Source organism: Anabrus simplex, chromosome 1 (genome assembly GCF_040414725.1).
Source record: "Anabrus simplex isolate iqAnaSimp1 chromosome 1, ASM4041472v1, whole genome shotgun sequence".
NCBI classification, from domain to species: Eukaryota; Metazoa; Arthropoda; class Insecta; order Orthoptera; family Tettigoniidae; genus Anabrus; species Anabrus simplex.
In genome coordinates this window covers 367917746-367939159 of record NC_090265.1, presented here as the reverse complement: position 1 = coordinate 367939159, position 21414 = coordinate 367917746, and the positions used below count along the sequence as shown (strand labels likewise).

Genomic DNA, 21414 nt, shown 5'->3' with positions numbered 1-21414 from the left:
TGAAAATATTTGTGATTCTATAAACTTCTCTATTGAACGTGAAGGTCGCGATTTCTTTTGCTTCTGGTCAAGTTCGTGTGAGGGCGATATTTAAATTTACTTATTATTCGTTCTATAAAATTCCCTTTGAAACCGTTCGCTTTAGCCATAGATCGAATGATGTTCAGTTCCTTGTCCAAGTCTCGCTTGGACATTGGTATGCTAAATGCGCGATTCACCAAGCTGTTATAGGTCGCGCATTTGTGAGCTAAGGGGTGTATCGAATCATGTCGTATTGTGACTGAAGTTTGTGTGGGTTTTCTGTAAATGCTAAAAGAAAATGAAGAGGCATGCCTATTGATATTTAGGTCCAGATAATTAATGGATTTTTCTATTTCGGATTCCAAAGTAAATTTTATATCAGTATCTATTGTATTAAAATTATTAAGAGTAGTAGAGGCGTTGGTTATGCGTTCATCCAGAATAACAAAGGCATCGTCTACGTACCTGGACCAAAATAGAACATTCTTAAATTTGTCGTTATTAATTATTTGTGTATCTTCTAAAAAATATAAATAAATTTCTGCCAAAATTCCCGAGGCCGGAGACCCCATTGCAAGGCCATCCTGTTTATAAATGATCTGGTCAAAAGTGAAATAGTTGTTATTGACCAGCAATTTTAAAATCGCCATAAAGTCATCAATTTCAAAATTGCTTAGGTGACTGTATTTCTTCAAATTATTGGCAATGATGGGAAGCAATTTATTATTTTTGATGTTTGGAAACATGTTTTCTATATCAAAAGAATGTATTGTGTGGTGATCCTGTAATCGAAATTTACTTAATTCTTTAGTCAATTCTATGGAATTCTTTATGGATTTATTTGCAGTGAATCTATAATGTTGTTTTAGGAATTTTTGGATATACTGCGCCAGTTTGTAAAGGGGGCTAGGTCTGGGACACCGGCCTTGTGGATTTTTATATCGCCAAGTTTTTTTCACTTAGGATACAGCTGATGATGGTGTCAAAATGAAACACCGAAACATGTTCTGTAATAAAATAATGTTGTAAATACCATCCAACAACATTGTATTTTGTATTGAAAAGGTGGAACCTGCTAGATTTTAATTCAATTGTGATCATAACTGCTGTAAAACCTTCAACAACTATGTTTAACACGTTCAGTACCAGATTCTGAGCGGGACACTTGAATGCCTGGACCGGCCATTTTGATGCCAGGCCCTCTTGACTTGCATCACAATTTACGATTACTCCTAAACTATAAATGTTACAAAAATGACACTTTGTGCTTACCACTAGTAAATATTTAGGGTGTGATATTTGGTGTCACAGGTTTCAAAATACGTCTAATTTTATACAGCCTATCTGTATTTTCGGCATAATGATTAGTCACCGAAGTGAAGAAATGAAAGAATATGAAGGAAGTGTATTCGGAACATTGTATTAGAAAATATCGGAGTATGAAAACTAGGGTCTTCGGTCCAGTACATTTTTATATCAGGATTTTGAAATAATCGGTTTCCACGATTGCATGATCGAAATATTTGTGAAAGGCCGCGGCGCCGCACTTACCACTTGACTCGCGTATAGATTGGTCTGCTCACACACATACTGATAAAATTCGTCATTCATGAAAATACTCACGCAACTCAAAATATCCTGCTTATATTTTATTTGAACGTTTATACCTGAATTCTCTGTAAATGGTGGAACGGGTGGACAATAACTAGGATGATATGTATCAGGCACTTCACTTTTCTCTATAGGCCTATCGGATTCGGGAATCGGAATTTTCTCATCAATCTCACTTTCACTATCTGAGTCTATTTCAGGAATAAGTTCAGCACCAGAATAATCATTGTGAACAATACTTAATACTTATTCTTCCGTAAGAAACTTTGTTTTATAAGCCATTATACTACACTCGGTAAGAACGACATGCACTGCATTGAAATCTCAAGTACCGTCTTGACGCGCGAGGAAGTGCTGAGATATTCCCGCTAAAACAGCTAAGATAAGCCCACTCAACGCGACGGTTATCTCAAAAAGGTCAACCAACTTCCTGCTACAACCAGTAACGCTGGCTAAGGTGCAAGAATGCATAGATGACGAATATAAACAGCATTGCTTCGCGCGGAACATTAAACGTCTTACGCCGTCCACGGCCCACAGCATAGAAGCAAGCTTAAACGTCTTACGCCGTCCCCGGTCCGCAATGAGTTAATATATTTTAATTATATTTTATTAAATGCTAAATTATCTTTTATTAAATGTTAATACGATTAATACATGGTTTCCCTGTAAATATGTATTATAAATTTGTATAACCTCAAAATCTATATAGTCGAAAGTGGTAGAAAACTTTATAATGTTTGTATATTAGATTTATTCTACTATAATTTGGTATATATGAAGGGTTCTGGAAACTTACTGTAAGGTTTATTATCCAGATACTTGTAGAGACATTAGGAATAATGGAGAAATTTCTATGTGTATTGGTAAACAGTAAATGAAAGTTCAAGCTGGATCCATTACTGGAGTACTCCATTCGACTAGCTGGTCAATGTTTCGAGTGTGTTCCATTACAGTGTTGTAAGTGTTGTAAGAACCCTTCCAGAAAGCGATAATTCTAGATGGTTAATCGAACAGTGTATATATCGAGCTGTCAGTCAGCGAGGCGATAAGTTCAAGAGGGTGTATGTTATAGTGCGCGAGTCAGTGTTGTTGATATCTGTACTTGTCAGAATCGACTTGAGGGTACTCCGCTATTAAGTGTTGTAGTTGTCACTTGCTACTGTTAATAATTGTGTGTTGTGACTTACAGTGACAATAAAGTAATTTACACAAGGTAGTGAACATGTTCTCGTTTGATATTTATTTCCGTTGAATAAAATCACATTTAAGAACGATAATGTATAACGACTTATTCACCAGAGTACTAGGCAAAGGCAAAGGCAAAGGCCCATAGTTTGGTTTGTTTTAGGAGTGTTTGTAACATTGTAATTATACATATTTCATTTTTGTGATATTTAGCTAAATTTTGTTGGTTTTCATTCATTCACGGATTTTCAGTTTTCCCGTGTTGTACGTTTTTCTTTCGTAGTTCCTCCAAAAATGGAAAATCAAGGTTCCATTGTATTAGCAGAAGAGTAAAGAACAAAGTTCTACAAACGAAACAGCAGAATTTTTTCATGAAAACCAATCTCTTTTAATTTTCACATCTTGGGCACAATCATCTGGTAATTTTTGTCCAGAAGTTATTCATTAATGTAATAACTATGCAGCAATAAAGCATAGCCTACCTTAGCAGCATTTCTTGTCATTCTGGTCTGGGTTTGTTCTGGTAGTGGTACCTCAACTGAAAATAAAATGCAAAATATCAGTCAACAAAGTAGCAACAATGTATCTACCGTGGTGAAATAACCGTCCACTGAGATTTTAAAAAATTCTCCATTCATTCTGGGTTTTTTACAGAAAAATGAACATGCCATTTTTCCAATGGCCTAAATTGTTACACTATTTGCATACCTACAGGCAGGGCTCAAAAAATTTCTTCCGACCTAGGTGCCAGTTCAGACACCAAAATAATACAAATACAGTGTAATGCACAGCAGGCCTACATGTTATGGTAACTGGTATAATGAGTACAAACTTAACAATCCCTCGAAGATTACGGCAAATTAATGAATGCAATGTAAGTGAAGTTTTACAAAGCAGCCGTGTGTGTTTTGTGTGCTTTATGTCCATGCACATGTCTTGTACTTTTACCAATGACAAAAAAAATTAATTGTTCTGCTTGGATCAAAATTCTCTAATGACGGGCCATTTATGCATATAAACATTAAATTATTAAGGCCATTCGACTCCACTCATGACCTCACATTGTATTTTATTACGTTAATTAAAGCCTTCTCTCATGATGCAGACAACACTGACATGATATGAAGTTAAAGTAGCATAAAATCTGAAATACTTTTTGTGACAAAGCTTTTTTCAAAAGTTTGCTGAAATTCATCCCCTTGCCAAGCCTTTGAATTTATATAATTTGTATAGAGTACTTTGCTTTGTTTAACTTCAGCAAAGTCAAGTTGGTTCTTACAATGCTGCACCAATGTTTCAATCTCCTTTTCTCCAAAATTCTGTAGTTCCTTCCCTTCTGGTTAGGTAAAAGTATCAAATACCTCGGTGTACATTTCAATGCTGCATTCACTCTTGAGAAACCCTACCCCTTCTAACTGCAGTCATAACTCAACGGAATTAAAATATTTGACATTCAAGGGAAATATGAAACTTTGAACTTTATCTGTAATAAATTTATTTTAATTTGGTTTAATCCATCCATCCACATGAAAATCAAATCTGTCAGGTAAAAATAATTGGGAACACTAACATCAGAAAAACGTAGGCGCCAGAATTTCCAGTCACCATGACGACCTGGTATTTTTCGAGCCCTGCCTACAGGCAGAGCAAAGTGGATATAACAAAAGAAAGAATAAATGCACTGTTTCCAAGTCACTAAATAAAATGTATGCAGAATCTAGCTGGCTAAACTATGCTAGCTCCATGTAGCAGCTAAGCAGGAGGGCTAGCTATTAGAATCCTGCATGAACAAGTAAGCAAGCACAGAATACAAGATAATGCTAACATAGCATAGCTAGTTAGGCTGCCTGCATCAATGATTGTGGCTGAGCATAAAAGCCATGAGCGAATCCTAGGTAATGTTTGACACCACTGGAGTTAAAATTGTCCTTCTGCGTGTACAATTTCATCCAGCACAGTCTTCTCATTTGCACTGTGTTTGTCTGCAGCATGCAGCATGAGAAAGCAAGTGTAATAACAAGCAAGACTGAAAAACTATGAGCACATGTTTAAGAAATGAGAGGGACTAAAAAGAAACTTCTGAAATAACTTTCTATTGGTTGTAGGCAAAAACAGCAAGACCACTGGGTATGTATGTAGCACAAAATATTCAACATTATTGTGTTTACAGTGGAGAGCGACTCATTTAAAGAAACATAGTTGCAAGAAATCCCACATTAACACAAATCCTTTGGGTGTACTGGCAATAAAAAAAAATAAAAAATATAAAAAAAAACACAATATTACAACAAAGTGTGTAGCAATGTATGCTAAAAATACGAGAAATTTTAATAGTTACTCATCAAGGTTTCGAACAAATGGGCCAAGAATTAATCTCTAAGTGCATATCGTGGAAAAGACAGCATTAAAAAATGTAATGCCACATCCTTCTACTGTAAGTAGACATGTCAAGGAACAGACAGATGTAGTTAGAAACAGCATAATGCCTTCTAATATTAATGACAGTCGATATGTGGACTGATTCACACATCAGGTGCACTATTTGATGCTTACAGCACATAACATAAACATGGATTGGTCTCTCTAGAGAACAATGTGTTATTTACAACTAAAGTGCCTCGCATTAAGAAGACTGGAGTGAATATTATGAAAGAAACAGAAGATAGGATGGCTGATTAGAACATTTCACCAGAAATTTTACATCATTTTGTTTATGTTACTGACCAGGGGTCCAATATAATAAAAACTTTAGAAAATCATGAATGACTTTGTGCTGCCCATTACATTAACACAGCACTTAGTCTCTACAAATTCTTGTTTAACGATGCCCTGAACATCACAGCAACAATAAATACTGTAAAATGCATTGTACGTTACATGCAGGAAAATGCCTCTGCTCATCTTTGAATTAATCTCTAAAACAAGTCATCACATGCTGAAATAGCTTGTACACAATGCTGGAATCATCACACACTCAGTACAATGAAGTAGTTGCTTTACTGATGGACAAGAATGTAACTTACAGATACAGGGATATGATGAGTAGGGCCCGGATTTATACGCATAATAAAACAGTAAAATAAGCAAGCAAATAAGCAAGAAAAATGAAAAGAACTAAAATAAGCAAAAATTAATACATGAAAAATCTGATAAATTATTTGTTTTGTAGAACTCTTACCTTATTCATACCTCTTACAATATAAGAAAAGTCATCCTGATATTTTTAGGTGTTCAAGCTGCTGTATATGCCAGTAAAGATCAATTTGTACAGTGAAAATTTTATTTTGATGTTGCATGTCACAGGCACGTGTAACAAGCACCACAGTTCTTCAATGGTGAATTCCTCTTCAATATCTATTTCTTCACCAAAAAGCATTTTAGAAATTTGGCTGGCTCTTTTAAAATGATTTTTCAGTAATCCTTGACTGAGCTTAGGAAAACATTTAGCAACACCGTGAGTTTCTGAAGACAATGTTACTAAAATCGTGTCTATCAAAGAAAATGAATGTTGCAAGGAATTATTTTGAATTTCCAAATGTATTAAAATATGAGATAATTTGGAGAAACAGTTAAGGATGAACTCTACTCAATCTTTTCTTGGATGCCATTTTGACAAAAACATTCCTGGGCTGTGGCGATGCTAGCAAGTCTCCAAGGCAGAGATTATGATCAAAAATACAACAGAAGCAGCAAGATCCCTCATACTGAGAAACAGACTGCATCTGCATGGAGATAATGATTCCACAGCTGAAGAAGTTCAGGCTGTCTCCCCATTCATTTATCAGTTTCCCTTTAATTCAACTTTCAAGTGCGATTTCTGAACAACTAAATTTCTTTGGAAATGTTTCCCGTTTTTTAAGAAACTGCTTTAGCTAGAGCTCTGAAATTTTTTACTGCTTATTAACAGCAGTATTACATGTATGTAGATCTACAATGGAAGAGATAGCTCTCATAGTGTAATAATTTAAAAAATATAATTTTTGAATTGCACAAATCTTTAACACCATATTCATATCTTGATTCCTAACAAACGTAGATCGAAGATTGCAGATCAGTGAATGTATAAGGTATGACTCTATATTCTGGCAAAGTTTAGTTTTATTATCTTGGATAGTTCCTGAGAAAACGGGATATAAATCTGTTAAATTCAACATTATCAGGATGGGGCATTGATACTCCCCTTAAAGATGCGGACGCCAGTCTACTTTCTGATGGATTTTAATTTTGTGTAATTAGTAAGGAATGTCACAACTTTGTCCATATCAACAACTAGGCGATCACAAGACAAATGTGCACCACGTTAGCCACTTTCAAGTGATTGTGTTTCTAATCCAGATATAAGCTACCATATCACACAACAAACATTCGCTACACTTCACTGAACCACTCAACAAAAAATAAATTTATAACTTCTGAATGGAATGAGAAATACAGGTACAAACAGGCTCACTGTTCAGCAAACTCGCTGCTAACCGGCAAGCAAAACTGAACATTCCTCAGTCTAATGGCTTGTTCTTCGAAGGTGCAACTTATCCTGTGAAGTTCAAAATCCAAGGCCTTTTCCCGTAATCACACAACTGTGGCGACGACTATTACCCAAGTTGGAAATCGTGTTTCTTTCAGAAGGGATGACAACATTTTCAGGGTTAGGAAAAATGTGATCATACTAAGCGGTAATGGCAAAATATCGTGACACGATAAGAGAGTTATTTTTAAATACAGTAGATTTAATAAAATGAGAATAGGAATTTCAAATTTACGATGTGCTAAACGGGAAAACATGTTAATGAGGAATGCACTAACAAGGTTTCACTAAATATTCGAGTAATACTGCATCATATAAACATGTGGTGATCTGTTATGTCGAAACACACGGGGATAGGAGAACAGGCCACAAGTATTCAGCATCCGAGTGCAATGTATGTGACTGGAAGAAACAGAAAACTGCATTTCAAGCGACCAACAAGTCTTGCGAAGCATTTTGCGGCCCAAAGCGTGGCAAGTTTCCACAAGTAAAGGAGAATCTACTGAAATATGTGATTATGTTACACAAAGATGGATATGCTGTTTCACATAAAATGCTATATTGTAAAGGACAAGAAATAGCTGCAGTACATGGATCAGAGTATCAGATTTTAAGGTTAGCCAAGGAAGGAAATGGACTCCTCTTTTCGACAAAGAACGTCACTATGCCATAGAATACTAAATATCAACCAAAATGTCACTGATTTTCATCACTTCGTGATTGGGAAGCGGAAAGTGAAAAAATAACGGCTTTTCCAGATAGGAAACTCAGATCAGATGCCAATATAGCTTTGATATGCCACAAAGTTCAACGATCAATAAGGAGGAGGCACTGAGCAACTGGCCGTGCGGTTAGGGTCGCGCAGCTGAGCTTGCATTCGGGAGATAGTGGGTTCAAACCCCACTGTCGGTAGCCCTGAAGATGCTTATCCGTGGTTTCCCATTTTCGTACTAAGCAGTAATAGCAAAAAATCGTGATGCAATAAAAGAGTTTTTATATAGATTTAATACGATGAGAATCGGGACTTCAAATTTACGACGTGCTAAGTAGGAAAACATGTTAATGAGGAACGCACTAACGAGGTTTCACTAAGTATTCGAGTAATACTGCATCATATAAACATGCGGTGATCTGTTATGACGAAACACATGGGGATAAGCCACGGACACTTCCTTCTCATTCCTAGCTCTTTCCTATCCTATCGTCGGCTAAGTAATTAAATTAAATAAGTTTCATTATGATAGATCCATATTGAACTGTGATTACAACAGAGTTAAACTAATGTATTATGATCCACCTTTTCAGTACAAAATACACAATGTATTATGGTCCACCTTTTCAGTACAAAATATACAGAGTTTAAATTCTAAATGATTAGGGACTAGGGTTGGGTACTATGTCCCTGTTTCGGCACTGTGCCGGTGCACATTTATATTCCGCTGTTCCGGAGCACCGAGTGTCAATTGTTCCGAAACATTCTCAAGTGAGACAGAGACAATGACTCGCTGTCCCGTCAGAAGCGCCACTATGCACTGCCCTTCGCCTACTAGCCGACTGGAATAATAACAATAAGTTAATTTATTAATTTGACCACCTAATCAATACAATAAGTCATGACCTAGTTGATTTACATTGGCATGTTTCGACTAGAATGTCAACAAATCCACATTCTTAACAACATTTTAGCATTGCTTCAAATTGAGATGGTCCATAAAGGTCCAATTTAAACATTGTTCTTCAACCTTCAACTACAACTTTTATTTTTCGATCAAAGTGAACCACATCTCCATATGCTATTGATTTTCGTCTCGTATCTCTTGTAAAAAAATAATTGCAGGTCACTTGACCATCTTTCATCATTATCTTATTCAACATTATTTTTTATTAAATACGATTTTCATCGTCATTTTCGTTGCAACCGCTGGTTGGCCAACATAATTTTATAGCAATCTTATCACTTGTTCATAACAGACTGTTGCTTTGTTCATTTTAATTATACAGAAGCCTTCTAATGTCAATATTACTACTACTTTCACCAATTGTATATTTCCTCACTCATTGTAATATCTTTAAAACCAGCTTCATTACAAGTCCTTTACCATATGTTACTTTTATTTCAAGTCTCTCCAAGGCTTCTTAAAAATTTGTTTTATTTCATGTATATGTAAATCAGATGCCTAAATAAAAGGCGAAACATGTACCATTTTAGTTAACATGCCAATGTAAATCAACTAGGACAAGACTTATTGTATTGATTAGGTGGTCAAATTAATAAATTAACTTATTGTTATTATTCCAATTAAATATCATCAATACGAATCAAAAATTATATTTATCACATGTAATACTAGCCGACTGTCGATACCGGCTGTGTGCCGCCCTGTGCTGGAGTGTAAACATTTTTTCATCCAGTTATATCTTTAATTCCAAAGCGATGACCTATATTTTTCGTGGGCTTAAGAAGTTTCCTGAAAGTCCAAATTAATTTTTAACATCAATCCCAGAGAAAGTGTTGAGGGAAATTTTTGAGATATTAAAGAAGGTAAATGGAAGTTGCGAGAAATGAAAGGCAAAGTGCAGAGAGCATAACACCACGAAAGTATAAACATTTTTTCATCCAGTTATATCTTTAATTCCAAAGCGGTGACCTACATTTTTCGTGGGCTTAAAGGTTTCTTGAAAGTCCTAATTAATTTTTAACATAAAACCCCGAGAAAGTGTTGAGGGAAATTTTCGAGATAGTAAAGAGGTAAATGGAAACAGAGAAATGAACAACGAAGTGCAGAGAGCATAACACCACGAAAGTACAACAATATTTTCCATCCAGTTATATTTTTAATTCCAAAGCGATGACCTATATTCTTCATGGGCTTAAAAGATTCCTTAAGTCCAAATTAATTTTTAACGTCAATCCCCGAGAAAGTGTTGAGGGAAATTTTCGAGGTATTAATGAAGGTAAATGGAAGCTGAAAGGGAAGGAATTCGAATTACAAAGAGCATAACAGCATGAAAGTAATTAAACCGTACGAAAGACGGTAAACTTTGCATAATGTCGCATCGGAGTCCTGTTCAGGACATTTTACTAGAAGGAAACCGGACAGAGTGAAATGCAATTTATGTTCTTCTATTTTGTCTGCAAAGGGATCTTCAACCGGCACAATGACAAGACATTTCAAACTCACACATCCCACAGTTTTTATTTTCGTGTTCTGCTTGTATAGTTTTATTTTTAATCTTTGTATATAGTGTTTAATTTTTAATCTTTGTGTTTCGCTTATATGGGTTAATTATTATTTTCGTGTTCGCTTGTATATTATGTACGTGAATAGAGTACTGACGAATGTTACTTCAACTGTGCGAGTATACTTTTAATTGGTGAAAATAACATTGTGACATTTGTAAACACATGTACTGCCAGTGTAATTGTGACAGGTGTATTTCAGAATGAATGAAAACATTCTTATCCTAAAAAGAAAATTTAGATATGATTTTTTGGGTGCGTACTTCATTCAGAGTTCCGACTGCTTTCTCACATGCCGTGAAGCTTTATCCTGGCCCTAATTACTCACAATACAGGCCGATACATTCAACTGGTGAAAATATTCTTGAATTAGTTACTTTTAAACACCTACACTGCCAATGTAACCGTGTTATGTGCATTTCATATTGACCGGAAAAATCTTAATCTAAAAGCAGCCTTTAAACGTGATTATTGGCGCGAATTTCAGTGGTCCCACTGTTCGTTCAGCTATATTAAAGAAGGTAAATGGTAGCTGAGAGAAATGAAATGCTGGACATGGCCATAACTACACACAGGCACACACCACACAACACGTTTTGTAGAGGCACAAATCCCGCTGGCGCGAAGCATATAATGTCACCTCTCGAAGTTCTCTCTACTGCGCAGTTACAGTCCCGTGTGCTCATTGCACACAGCCAAGGCCAACTAGTCTATCTAGAGCAGCCTTGACACAGCACGTTCGGTACAGGCACATTCCAGCTGACGCGGAGCATGTCGTGTTGCCTCTCAAAGTTCTCTCTACTACGCAGGTACAATCCCATGTCCCGGCACTCTGTACCGAAACACTCTGTCTCAAGCTCCTAATGTTGCAGAACAACAGAATGTTCCGGTCTGCCCAACCCTATTAGGAACTAGTTTCGACCTAATATTAGGTCATCATCAGCCTAAAGCAAAATTAAAACTAATATTAGGTCATCATCAGTCTAAAGCAAAATTAAAACATAAATACCGAAGAAATCAAACAATGTAAAGACACATAAGGTCTCATAAATGTACATACCATGTGAGATATTGAGAAAAGAATTAGAGAGACATGCAGCACTATGTTAAAAAATAACTCCATGACGGAGATTCATAAAAAGTCCAATGCGCATTAAAAGGATGTTAAAGATAGAAATCCTTGAGTTGCTGGATAAGGAGATTAGTATATGCTGGCTCCTTTAAGATGCTGTTATCCAATTGAAGAACAACTGAGCTGAAGTCACGTCGGTTATTTACGATTAAAATTCAGTGCATCGTACAGCATCAAAAAGTTGTTAGGGATGGAAATCTTTCAGTTGTAGGTCAAGGAATTCAATATATGCTTGCTTCTTAAATGTGCTGTTGTATATTCGAAGAACAACTGGGACGAAGTTACGTCATTTTTCAAGATATTCATAGACGTAAAAACACATGGATGCCAGAAAGTCTCTTCTGTTTTTTGGAACTTGAAGGAAGGTGACTGTTGCGCGTGGAGGCTTACGAATCCAGAGATGCGCTACACCATGTTAAAAAATAGAGATCTATAAAAAAGTCCAGTGCGCCGTTTAAAAGTAAAAAGTTGTAAAAGTAATCCTTAAGTTGCTGGTTATGTAAATCGAAAAAGGCTGGCTTCCAAGCGATGCTGCTGTTCATTCAGAGATCAATTGAAATTGTAGTAACATTGTCTTCACAAGATGTTTACAAACTTGATACACATGCGGATGCGAAGTATGATGCTAGAAGAAAGTTCTTCTGTTTCTAGAATCTTGAAGGACGATGGATGTGCTAGAGCCTCCGTAGGATCAGTACAAATTGGTGAATACTTTGACAACTTAGAAACATCACTGGATGGAATTCCTCCAGAAAACATTGTAAACTACGATGAAACTAATTTTGTAGATGATCTAGGTAAATTTAAAGTGATTGTAAAAAGAGGAAGTAAACACCCTTAAAGGATTACTGACTCATCAAAGAGTGGAACTTCTGTCATGTTGGCAGAAACAGGCTCAGAAGACTTGTTGCCTCCTCATGTGCTCTATCGAGCCAAACATTTATACCCAGGCTGGACGGAAGGTGGTGTTACTAGTGCACATTATAACAGAAATGAAAGTGGTTGGTTTGATATGGCCATTTTTGAGGAATGGTTTTCTACAATTTGTCTGCCGTATCTCAAGAAGTTACCTCGTAAAAAAAGCAATAATAGGTGACAACCTATCCAGCCATCTGTCAATGGAAGTGATCAGACAGTGTGACAACAACAATAATAGTTTGTCCTCCTGCCACCAAATTCAACTAATCTAACACAGCGATTGGATGTTGCACTTTTCCGTCCACTTAGAAAGTCTTGGAGGAAACAGCTGAACAAATGGAAACAGAATTTCCCAGAGTTTTCAAGGCGGCCCTGGAGGATATATGGGATAAAAGGTTGAAAGCTAGCCTGAAATCTGGCTTCAAAGCTGCAGGACTTTGTCCTCTTAAATAGAGATGCTGTCCTAAAAAAGACTTCCTGACTTTACCGAAAATCAGAGTTCGGAAAAGTCATGGAGCGAATCATTCACGAATCTCCTGAAGACATCTCAATTAGGAGAGAAGAATAATTCCAGATTCAAAGGAAAACAACTGAATGTGAGGCCTGGACGAAGTGTAACCACAAACTACATACCAAAGCAACCCCAAGATGAACAGGAGCAACTTGAAGGAAATAATGAACTTTGCAGCCAAGGAGAGAGAATTGCAACTGAAGACAGGATGGCAAGTTTGGAAGTGCAAGTAGATGGGACTGATGAATACGAGGTAGGAAACTAGTACGTGTAAAATTTTCCAAGGACAAAATTCAGCGATTTTATGTCGGAAAATTTAAGGAAACTGGTGGGCACTTGGTAGTGAAGTTTTTGAGAAAGAAAGCCGGAAAGGATGTGTACTTCACTTTCCCAGTTATTGATGATGAATGTGACGTGCAGAAAGATAATACTGTGAGGAATTTGGAAATTCGGGACCCAGTCAGACGTGGGTGATACAAATTTAAGAGCTTAATCGACAGCCCAGGTATTTTTTTTATATAGAAGCCAGTGTACTGTGAGGACAATCCAAAAGAATTATCTTTTTTTTCAACTTGTTTTTCTCTTCATACATTGGAATAAGGAGAATATGATTTTGCTATCTTGATTATCTTTCATGACATTAAAAATAGTTACATAATATATTATATATACGTTTGAGTCTGAAGGGTATCGGTTCTTCAAGAGCAGATCCCATAAGAGAGTAATGAAAAACACCCCTATCTTCGGTACAGCTTTTGCTGTCAACACCAGAATCCTTAGATCAGTCTCAAATTTTGAAGCTGTTAATGATAGGTTATGCCTACTATCCCTGTGTTGTGCAAATAAAACATGTACGCTAGTCAATGCACATGCTCCAACTAATGAACAAAACAAAAAAGATCTGGAAGGCACAGATAGATTCTGGAACGTCCTGGATGCCAGATTAGCGAAAATCCCGAAACACCTCGTCAAGATCCTAATGGGTGATTTTAATGCACAGGTAGGATGTGAATGGAAACACAGGAAAGTTGTTGGGCTCTACCCAGCACACAAAAGAACCAACAAGAATGGAGAACGCCTCGTTGAACTATATGATAACCATAACCTCCAACTGATGTCAACACACTTTCGTCACTTACCGAGAAAACAGATGACATGGAGATGCCCAAACAAAAAATAGAATTCCAAATAGACCATGTTGCTATATCCCGAAGATACAGTCCGGAAATCATGAACGTTACCGTAAAAAGGGAATAAACATAGACTCAGATCACTACGTATCAGTAATCAAGTTTCGGCCAATCCCTCTCAACAAAAATAAGAACGAACCTACCATAATTCGCTTTGACACAAAAAGGCTCGGAGAAAGAGAGAATGAATTCTAAGAACTTGCCCAACCAGTGGAAAAAGACTTCAACAGCACGAGAAAGCAGATGATACAAGCTGCAAAAGGAGTGGCCGAAATCAAGAAGAGGAAGAAGCACACGTGGTGGAACAATAACTGCGAGAAGACCTTAGGGGATCGTCTGAATGCCTGGAAAAAGTATTACACCTCGAAAAAATAAGATTGGAAGATGTACAAAACACAACAAGCCCAAACAGCAAAAATAATACGCAGTGAGAAACGCAAGTATGAAAATGAACTACTGGACAAGATTGAGCAAGACTTTCATAGAGGTGAGACTCGTGAATACTTCAGAAATTTTAAAAAGAAGGTACAAGGATACAAGGCACCTTCCCTTTGGTTTCTAAGGAAAGATGGAACTCTTGCAACATCAAATGAAGAAAACTGCGAAATTTTAGCTAAGTATTTTAACGACCTTCTAAACTGTGAAAAACCTGCCAACCCCATCAAAACAAACAAACCAGTGAGCCAGAACCTGCCATCTTCTCCTCCAAATCGCAATGAAATCAAACACCACATAAAGATACTGAAAAATAACAAGACTCCTGGTGAAGACTCCATGATTGGGGAACTGTGGAAATATGCCCTGGAAGAAGCAATTGACATCCTACACCAAACCATTGTAGATATATGAGAAAAAGAGCAACTACCAGAGGACTGGAAGCTAGCTTTGAGCCATCCTTTACACAAGAAAGAAAATATAAGAGATGTGAACAATTACCATGGAATTTCTCTTCTGTCAGTACCCTACAAGATCCTGTCACTATCCATCCTTGAAAGACTAGAACAGCAAGTTGAACACAAACTCGAGGAATACCAGGCAGGTTTTCGGAAAGGCCGATCAAGTGCAGAACAAATACTTAACCTAAAAACCATAATGAGATACCATATGCTGAGAGGTCGAACCTATGTGTCTAACATTTGTAGACTTCAGGAAAGCATACGACTCCATCGACCGTGATGTGTTGCTTAACATCCTTGCAGAAATGGGAGTCGATGAGAAACTGCTGGCGATAATAAGGGCAACACTAACTAATACCAAATCCAAAGTAAAATTCCAAGGATGTCTCTCTGAACCCTTTGAGATCAAGACAGGCGTTCGACAGGGAGATGGGCTGTCACCTCTTTTGTTCAACTGCGTACTTGAGAAGGTAATACAGGAGTGGCGAAAGACGTTAAAAGAAAGAAACCTTTACAAACCTGTAAGGATTAGGACAAAGAAAATGGAGTGGAAACAGATTGCTTAGCGTTCGCTGATGATATAGCCCTTATGACAGAAAATTTCGAAAGTGCAACAGAACAGATCAATGTGTTGAAGGAAGTAGCAGAACAAACAGGTTACAAATTTCCTTTCAAAAGACAGAGGTATTGTCAAATATGATGATACGGCACAACTAAACACCAAATATGGAATGATAAACCGTGTTAGTAAATTTAAACACCTTGGGGAATAGATTCAGCAAAATGGACTTGACAAAGAGGCCATAGCAGCAAGAATCAAGAAAATGGAAGTCACTTTCCAAACCACCCGCAACATATACAACAAAAAATGCTTTTCCCTGAACACAAAAATTCGTCACAACACTGTCATCAAACCAGTATCGCTGTATGCATATGAATGCCTTATCCTGTCTGAGAAATGTTTGCTTGTGGATTTAGAGAGGAAAGAAAGATTCTACACACCACACTTGGTCCAAACTACAAAAATGGCATCTACATTAGAAAATCCAGGCAAGAAATATACTCTAAGATACAGAAGATCACGGACACAATGAGTAAAGGCAGAGTTCGCTTCTACAGTCATATACGACGGATGATCGACTCTCAATGGACGAAACGTATCTTCAGTATATTTGACTCAAAACCAAAAACGGCAATGCCATGGTACGTTAATGTCAAGAAAGATCTTAAAGAACTGGGCCTACAAGCAGAAGATGCACAAGACCAAAAATCTTTTCAGAGCAGCCATCAAGACTTTAGGGACTTTCCGGGACGAAAAACGGGCAACTGGTGCTAAATGGACAGAAGAACGTCGTGCTAAACACAGTGAGCTAATGAAGACGATGTGGATCAAGCGAAATATGAACAAATGCCAGAATGTAAAGTGAGGCTTATCATGGTCCCTAGTTGGCCAATTAGCGAAGTTGAATGAATGAATAATTTTTGTATCATTCAATGCGTGTAGGCTTAAGTTAAACAAGCTTGTTTCTTCTTTGGGGAAAATTTATTTATTTATTGATGTCTTTATTTGTGGCAAAGTTAGGGCTCTTGGCCCTCTCTTACACTTAATATCTTGGAAATATCTTGTAAATATCTTGTAAATTTGATCACTATATGTCTATTTTTAGCACAAATGTTTTTTATTTGTTTGCCAAATATTGATATCGGGCATTGTACAAGTTTTTAAAAGCTTTTACAGTGGCCGAAGTAACACTAAGTCGCAGGAAACTTTGTTTCTTGAGTTATTTATATGGTGGCCGAAGTTACCCCAAAACATGGGGGTAACTCCAACCGCTTTTTCGATAATCGTAATTCATTATTGAATTACAATTACTGTTATGTACATACATAACATGTAGGCCTATAAATTTTAAAAATATATGAAAAAGTGGCCGAAATTACACTGTTTTACGGTGGGGTTTATATAGAAATGTTAAAGAACCCAAAAATATGTTTAAAAAAATAGTTTAAGTTTGGCATTCAGAAGAAAAAAGTTTACAACTTTTTGGCAGACAATGTTTCATAGACTACTATACACTTTATTTGATAAGATCCTACATACCAACTTCATTCTCTGCAATTGTCGACAGTCGGCACCGCTTCCTTGTTCTTTTCGCTGCTGCTGGAGTCTTTGGAAGGTTGGGGCGTTGAAATCCATTCGCCTTTGCATCTTCAACAACCTGTCGAAGCCACTCCAACTTTTCCTAAGTGAAAGAAAGAAGAAAACAATCGGTTTCTTTTTTCCTTTCCTTCCAATGATAGCAGAGTACCTAGTCTTGACAAACCACTGTTAAAGAGATTTTTGGTGAAGAATCAGAGTATAATTAAAAGTACTGTCAGAACAGGCTGCCAACTGTTGACAGGAATTCGCTGTTTCCTCCAGCACATTGACCACTGATATGTTTAAAATTGCTGGTAATTCTCTTCTTAGGTTCATAAAATTTCGTTTAGCTTAAAAATCAAAGGATACAAAAAACTAGCATATCTCGTGCAGAATACTTATGCGCTAGGTATTGTATAATGAGGAAATGAAGCTGCAAAGAAAGTACAAAAAAGTTCCTATGTAAGTAATAAATTTTCCTAGGAGAGACTTATGTTCAGCTTTTTATTCCTTTTGAAGATGCGAGCTACCTTTGAAGATTAACTTACAATCACGTTCCATCCTAGAAATGTTCTGCTAAATTAATTCACGCAAGTCACCAACGAACATTTCTCTCAATACATATTTTCTTATTCCCTGACTTGGTGATACAACAGGTAGCGAGCTAAATGATCTTGCTCGTGAAAGACCTATGTAAAGTAGCCTGCAGCAGAAGACTGGTTTTGGACAATAAAATAGATTTTGTCAAAAGTTTGACCATAATACTGAGAACTGGAAACTATCTGTTTAAATTTAAAAATCATGCATTCGTCAGAGGGAGAAAATTTTATTCTGGGTATAAGAGCAGTTTTTGTAGTTACAGAACCTGTAACAGCTTCCTTTATTATAGTACATTGTAATTCTTGTCCCTTCGCAGGTGCCTTTGGAGGGTAGTACATTTCTTAGTGACATGGTTATAGCAACTTTCTTCATTCTCATTACTATAGGCAGGTTTTAGCAGAAATCCCTACTTTACTGAAAGGTACGACACATTTGGATAGATCCTAGAGAAGTTTGGCTAATGTTAAGAATTCATGCAAATGTGTCATTGCAGCTTTATCTCCAGATACTCATTTTTTGTTTGGCTTTACATTGCAGATAGAAATTACCATTCCGTACCAATGGTATTTTGAAAACAGACCGAATAGATCTTCCCCAGGTAAAAGTGTAGCTGCTATTCCAGTAGAGGAAACTAGAGTAGATTGATCCCCATATTATCTGATTATATGTACCAATGTGGAGAAAACAACGTATTACCTGGAAGAAACATAAAATCTTCAGATGCTACATCTCTACTTTGTCTCCATGTTTGGGAACATATTCTGGCTCTCCAAACCATGGAATACTGCAAATAACTTCACAAGTAAAGTGGTACACATATGGGACTCGCTCCAAATGAAGTATCATGACTAGAGCCCGGATTTCCATGCACTATCAAATCTCAAAAAATGCATGCATTCATGCACTATCATATGGCAAAACATGCACAATAAACTGGAAAATATGCACCGTCAAAATTCAGTTCATTTTGAAACATTGTACAGAAACTACCCTAATTTCTCCAAATTGCCTTGATTTAAGCCCATCCGTTTATCTGTCAGCACATTCTTAAGCACAAAAAATGATCTTTTTACATCACAGGAAGTGATAGATGCATACTTCATTGAAGACATTTGGACAAAATGAGGTCAAATTGTACATCTTTTGCATTTTCACCACAATACGTCTTTTATAAACTTGACGAATTGAAAATCAGGATTTGAAGGAATTAATTTGTTCAACCTATCTCTAGCTGCCGCAGCTACTTCTCCATGTGATGATTGCAGACACATTTGAATGTCCTCAATAACAGACACATTTGAATGTCCTCAATAACTGGTAACGATTGCCTGCTGCGATAACAAAGACGTGTGACAGATGAGTGAGGGTTCCGGGTAGGACATTCTAGGATAACAACGGTACAGGGTTCAATGAAAAACCAGAGTTTGTAAGCTGCTATCCCAGTAACGCGGCACCACAGAAGTGCGATACAAGTTTTCTTTTGTTCATCTAACAGACGAAAAATGAGCCGTCAATGATTAATGCACAATTTACAGTTCAATTTATAGCAATGTACAACTGTAAAACTGGGACACCTTATTCCCAAGAATTAGATATCGACGTAGGGACTTCCGAAATACGTCATTATTTACTCAAGCAACAGATAAGAAAGTGTTTGGTCAATGGATTATAGGACTTGTACTGTATGTAGGCTACTAACTTGGATTGTCACATAGGATGCCAGGAATACATTCTCTCCGTCTCTCAGTAATAGACATACTATAGCCTATAACGTGGAAAAATTGTCCCAAATTCTGCACACTAACATTCAGAAATTGCACTGTCATGCATGTTAACAATTTATATACGTCAAAGTCAGAATAAAAGTCATATTATGCAATATTAAACGTACAAATATCCGTTATTAAATCCAAAATCTTCCAAATATGCATTAAGTATGAATTTTCTCCTAAAATGGCCGAAACATGCAAACATGCATGGAAAAAGGATGGTTATTTGGCATTGTTAAGTAGTAAAACGAATATTTGCAAAGTTTGAGAAGTGTCGCTAGCGTATTGAAAAACATGCATTTGCATGGAAATCCGGGCTCTAATCATGACAAATGTTCACTCCTGAAAATAAGACCACATTGTTTACAAGCTTCTAGAAAGGTCTTTCTATGCAGAATAACTACTGGCATTCTTCCAATGCCCATTCTTCTCCCTATTGTTGCCATTTCCATTTTGTTGTACTTTTATAGTACACACAATAATCTGGCATAAGACTGGTGACCTAGACATTATGCCTCTTTAACCCTCCATAAGTGACGTGAATTTTGCTCTCAACTTTAGTGACTTCGTTCCAGTAGACCGGCCTTAAATAATTCCATACTTTTCATTATTTTAGAGTTTATTTTTAAGGAAGGGTATAATACATAAGTATTTTATCTTAACCTTTATTTAAAATACACGTAAGTAATCTATAGGCAATAATAAGGAGAAATTATAACTGAGTTATAACAAGTGAAATTAGAAAAATATCCAATGATAAACTCTGTTGAAAAGAAAACAAACAATTTTGAATGAGATCTAAATTTTGTAAATTTGCATCAGTACACAATTAACCTTCAAGACAGTCATGGCATTCAACATTTGCATATTCAAGGCACAAATACTTACGACTCTTCTTACAGAAGTACTTTGTCTTCCGGTTCTACTTAGATGTGCAGACCCTGCACCTTCCCACTTCCTTTGATGGTTCTAACCTAAGTTGGACATCTACCTTGATGTAAATTTCCTTTAGCCTCTCTCTGGTTATTCTGGGAATATTGGAAATAGAAGCTCTTCGACGTCTTCTTTTCCCTTTCAATCTTATCATAATCCTTCCATTGATATATTCAATCTTCATAACTTTGTTCTTTGGTCGTTTTCCAATCAGTATTCCACCTCTAAACAGTCCATTTTTATCTTCACCCAATTAGTTAATTTGAAAGTCACTGCTTTCTAGTTCTCCACATCCACCCCATCTCACTTCATAGCCTACATTCCAAGTACATCCAAATTATTTCTGTTCATCTCATATTTAGGGTTTTCTAATTTTCCTTCCTGTAAAAGGATTAGAACATTCCATGTCCCTATCTGCAATAATTCTTCTTCCTTCTTCTCCTTCATTCCATACTTTAAAAACCTTGTTGTGTACACTTCCCAGAGATCCAAATGAAGGGAATCTTTAATAATAATAAATAATGTTATTTGTTTTACGTCCCACTAACTACTTTTTAAGGTCTTCGGAGACGCCGAGGTGCCGGAATTTAGTCCCGCAGGAGTTCTTTTACGTGCCAGTAAATCTACCGACACGGGGCTGTCGTATTTGAGCACCTTCAAATACCACCGGACTGAGCCAGGATCGAACCTGCCAAGTTGGGGTTAGAAGGCCAGCGCCTTAACCGTCTGAGCCACTCAG

At 36.8% G+C, this 21414-nt stretch overlaps 1 protein-coding gene across 3 annotated transcripts in view; it reads right to left on the bottom strand.

Annotated features, from left to right (window-relative positions):
- Positions 1-21414, bottom strand: part of LOC136866197 (inner centromere protein B) — a 431603-nt gene that overhangs the window by 246434 nt on the left and 163755 nt on the right. For all 3 annotated transcript variants that reach the window (XM_067142957.2, XM_068226499.1, XM_067142948.2), the window contains exons 2-3: positions 17335-17476; positions 3303-3358 (exon numbers count right to left, since the gene is read on the bottom strand). In XM_067142957.2, the coding sequence (XP_066999058.2) occupies positions 3303-3358; positions 17335-17476 (198 nt within the window). The remainder of the gene's footprint in view (positions 1-3302; positions 3359-17334; positions 17477-21414) is intronic.